This window comes from Corylus avellana, chromosome ca2 (assembly GCF_901000735.1).
Source record: "Corylus avellana chromosome ca2, CavTom2PMs-1.0".
NCBI classification, from domain to species: Eukaryota; Viridiplantae; Streptophyta; class Magnoliopsida; order Fagales; family Betulaceae; genus Corylus; species Corylus avellana.
Window position 1 is genome coordinate 43,297,229 of NC_081542.1, and position 4,947 is coordinate 43,302,175.

The following is a 4,947-nucleotide window of genomic DNA, read 5'->3' on the forward strand; positions in this document are numbered from 1 at the left end:
ATGGGACGGTGGGAGTCACAGAGTACTGGGCCTGACTCCTGCCAACTCAAAAGCTTGGCATTGAAGCCCAAGCCCAGACGAAAAAGTAGACAAACAGTGAGTATAAAGTATAAACCCTGCCGGCTGCAAAGTATCCCTCCTCCGATGTTGATGGCCAACGAATTGCCTGAAGACTTGGTGACAGAGATTTTGCTATGCCTTCCCGTTGTGTCTCTCTTGCGATTCAATTGCGCCTGCAAATCCTGGTACGCTCTCATTACTCACCAAAACTTCATCAGAAAACACCTCCTACACAACAAGAACAACAACACCCGCCTCTTTCTCTGGCAAGACGAAACTACCAGAGATATAGTTGCATCCACGCTTTCTTATGAAACCCTCCAAGTATCCCTTACACAACCTCTACCTCTACCATTTACTGAGGTCACTTATTTCGTGGGTTCTTGCGATGGTCTTGTTTGCCTCAGCGATTACGATGCATTGAATGTTGTCATATGGAACCCTGCAACTAAAGAAACAAAGGTTGTCCCCAATTCAAGCATGTCCCGCTTCTCCGATGATTATCACATCATGTCTGGTATCGGATTTGGTTTTGATGCCAAAACTAGTGACTACAAGATAATAAAATTTTTTAGTCTCTTTGATCCCAACGAAAGTGACAATTATGATTATGAAGGCCATGTCCCCTGTTATAGATTAAGTGAGGTATATAGCTTAAGTGTCGATTCTTGGAGAAAAGTTGATAGCCGCCCAGGTTTATTTGATGTTAACGCTATTGATACATACATCAATGGGATGGCTTCTTGGGAGGCATTTGATTTTGATGATAATTGGGAGGGGGTTTTGTCATTTGACATGAGCGGCGAGGTATTTCTAAAAACACCGCTGCCAGATGATGTTTTGAATAGTGGTGATTGGAGAAACTTTTTTGTGTTGAATGAATCGATTGCTATGGTATTTTCAAGTGGGAATGAAGAATGGTTGGAGATTTGCTGTGATATATGGTTGTTGCTTGAAGTTGGTGTTAAAGACTCCTGGACTAAGCTTTTCACTGTTGGACCAATTACAGGAATTGAACTACCCTTACCATTTTGGCAAATTGAAGGACCCTTAACATTTTGGCAAATTGAAGGACCCTTAACATTTTGGAAGAATGACGCCATATTCTGCAGAACAAATGACAGATTGATCTTGTACAACCCCTTTACCAAAGAAAGGACTAATCTCCCAATTCAGAGCTATAGCTGCCCGATTACTTACATGGAGACCCTAGTTTCTGTCAAGGGAAGAAATGAATTTTAAGAGCATGATAGTTGTTGTCAATGCTTGAGGGCCATCTTTCTATATCTCTTCCAAGTGTGTTTCAGGCAGCATACATGTGCTGAGCTTATTCTTGTCAAATGATGTATTTCTCAAATATTTTAACTCGTACCTCTTTGGGAGCAATAGTGAGAGAATTTTAAGATTAATAAAGAACACAAATGTTTTTTTTACATATCATGTGGAATTATTTTATCACTGTCCCATCTGTTTAGTATTTCTTATATATATTCTATTTCTTTCGCACTATTTCATGGGTTAGCGTACATAATTTTCAAATTTGAGCTCTTAGATTAGAGATCAGATTTGATAAAAAAAAAAAAAATGACATAGCACATTAGGGCCTGTTGGTCAATTTTTTTAGTACTTAAACTTAATTTTATAAAATCCAATGCCTAACAATATCTTGGATTATTAATGATTGCATTTATTTAGAGTTATATATTGAATAATAACTTTGTCTACAATGTGCTTGTGGATAAAACATTTTTTTACATATAAGATTTGGAAGCTCGTGGAAGAATGACAAAGTTAAGGGAAGGAAACCATGAACTAATAATGTTGGATTGAATGAACTCTTGAAGAGTACTTCTTTTTTTTGTAAACTCTTGAAGAGTACTTACTTCTACACATTCTTTGGCAATGAATACAGATTGTTTTAGGCTTTCTCTCTATCCTTTAAATGTGTTATCTTTTATGTGAAGTCTAGGGCAACAACTTTTGTTGCAGGAAACTTTCATTGCGTTCGGACTTTTGGAGTTCTTTTCATCTTGATTGCTTAAACATACAAGGGTTTGTGGCTATTTCGTCTGGACATATTCCATTTTGGTTCCCCCCGTTTGTGGTGGTTGAGCTTTCTGACAATGCATTTGTTGTTTTGTGGATTTGATCCAATTGATTGAGGAATTTACAGAGGTGGTATAGCTCAGGCAGTTCAGTTATTTACATAAAATTCTTTTTACAAATATTTGTTGTGTACACTCGAATGTCTTTCATTTCAAAGTTCTTGCTGCCAAACTCCCAAGATTGTTGTTTCATGTCCATGATTTAAGGGTGTATAAAGTAATTGTAAACAAATGTAGTTAATTAATTATTTTCTCCATATTTCAGGACAATTGGAAATCTGTTTCCACTTTTGAGGGGTTTCTTTAAATATCCATGTGTTGTTTTGTAACTGAAGGGTGCTTCAAATTTTTTTGCTGGTTTCATGAAAACTCGAATGTGAAGAAAACAATGCAGTCGTTTGAAATCAGATTTTGTACTCACAAATTTACTAGGACTCAGTTTCAAAACTGTACTTGATTTGTTCCTAAGTCGTGTAAAAGCCCCTCTGCAATGATTGTATTTCCTTAAATACCCAGAGGGATACAAAACAAAAAGATGTTATTGATAAATAATTATAATGTTATCTTAAATTTAGTCAATGAACTCATCCCCCCGTATGCTAGATTAATCTTATTGTCTGCATTGAAAATGTCAATCCCAGGTTTGTAACATTCCAGAGTTCATTCTTTCCGAGGGTTTTGTTATCCTGGGAATCAGAGAATCTAAATTTAGCATCACTATCATAGTTTACCAGTTGTTGGTTTTGGTTTAGTGAAAAATTTCTCATCACTTGGTTCATTGTATTCAAATCATCTGTTGGCATTTAGCGGCATATTACCATAAAATTTTGGGCTTGATTGCTATTGATCATTTAATTCAAGTTGAGCTTTGTTTATTTATGTATGGAGGCCCAAGTTTCTGTTCCCATGAGGCTAAGTACTACTTCAATCAACTTGTTCTGTAGTGTGGATTGGGTGTTTATTTTAATTTTTACCTGCTCCACTCTTTATATATCTTTCTTAGATATATTTTTACATTCTTTCTTATGATATATTTAGGGGTGCAAAGGCGGGCGGTTTTTAACCGCCCGCTAACCGCTAACCGCTATAACCGCCAACCGCCTAATCGCCTAACCGTCTAACCGCATTAACCGCTAACCGCCTAACCGCCATAACCGCCTAGCGGTTAGCGGTTAGCGGTTATTGGGTCTACTAACCGTAACCGCTAACCGCTAACCGCCTTTTTATATAATATATTTTTATAATTATAATTATAAAAATATTTATACATATAACATAATCACTTGATCATTAAATCACAATTTTTTTAAAAAATAATTAAATCACAATTTGAGTATTAATATATTATCACTATAATTTATATGATTATATCACATGAGATTGATTATTAAATCATTTGATTATATAATAACAAATTATACATATATAATATGACATAACTCATAAGTATACCAATTCATACTAATACAACAATTAAATATCTAGAGACTTATTTCCAATGTATGTTATAAACCTATAAGTCTATATAAGTCTACATATGTATATGAATAATATCAATGTATAATATCAATGGTTAATCATATGATTCAATGACAATTCAAATACTTTATTCAAGACTTCAAGTGAATCATATTATTAATGTACAATGATGATATAATTCGTATAATATCAAATTAAGTAATTGAAATTGGATTAAACAATGACCAATGTGTTACTTATAAACATAATTTAAGTATTAATGTATTATCATTATAATTTTAGTAATTTATATATTATCACTATAATTGATATGATTATATCACATGATGGCTTGATCATTAAATCATATGATTATATAATAATAAATAATACATATATAATATGACATAACTCATAAGTCATAAGTCTACAAGTTAATCATATGATTCATGTACAATGATAATCACAATTGATTCAATTGAATTAAACAATATGTTACTTATAACTACAAGTCTATAATTTAATTAAAGCATTATTAGATACTTTAGGAATTTAGGATTTAGGAGTTTGAACATTACCATTTACCATTAGATATTAAGTTCAATTCAAAGAAAAAAGATTATAAGTAAATATGATAAGAATTTAAATAATTAATCATATGAATCATATGATATAATTTAATGAGACTATATGATTATATAATATCAAATTAAGTAATTGACATTAGATTCAACAATGTGTTACTTATAATCACAATTGAAGTATTAATGTATTTTTTGAACATTTTTTAGAAAAATAAATTTAACCATTTTTTGAAAGAAAAAAAAAAAAAAATTAACAATTTTGAACAATTTTGAATTTTATATATATAATTGCTTATAGTTATATTATATGCATATTGAATAATATAAATGTATAAGATAAATACTTAACTATATGATCCAATTACAATTCCAATACTTAATCAATTATTCACGTACAATGACAATGACAATGTGATTCATATAATATCAAATTAAGTAATTGACATTGGATTAAACAATGTGTTACTTATAACTACAATTGAAGTATTTTTGTTTGTTTGTAAGTTTATAAGATCAACACTTAATCATATGATCCAATGACAATTCAAATATTTAATCATAATATTTATATACAATGACAATGTGATTCATAAAATGTCAAATTAAGCAATTAACATTAGATTCAACAATTACTTATAACAACAATTTAAGTATTAATATATTTTTCATTTTTTTGAACACTATTTTGACAATTTTTAAACCATTTTATGAAAAAAGAAATTGAACCATTTTTTGAACAA

The 4,947-nt window shown here is 31.4% G+C and overlaps 1 protein-coding gene across 1 annotated transcript; it reads left to right on the forward strand.

The window, feature by feature from the left end:
• LOC132169867 (F-box/kelch-repeat protein At3g23880-like) lies at window positions 1-1,493 on the forward strand. The gene has a single exon (XM_059580817.1). It carries the CDS (start codon window positions 1-3, stop codon window positions 1,300-1,302), a length of 1,302 nt encoding a protein of 433 aa, XP_059436800.1. The 3' UTR covers window positions 1,303-1,493.
• The last annotated feature ends 3,454 nt before the right edge of the window (window positions 1,494-4,947 follow it).

Excerpts from the sequence above, each read along its gene's own strand:
- LOC132169867 (XM_059580817.1), top strand. The coding sequence starts at position 1 with ATGGGACGGTGGGAGTCACAGAGTACTGGGCCTGACTCCTGCCAACTC.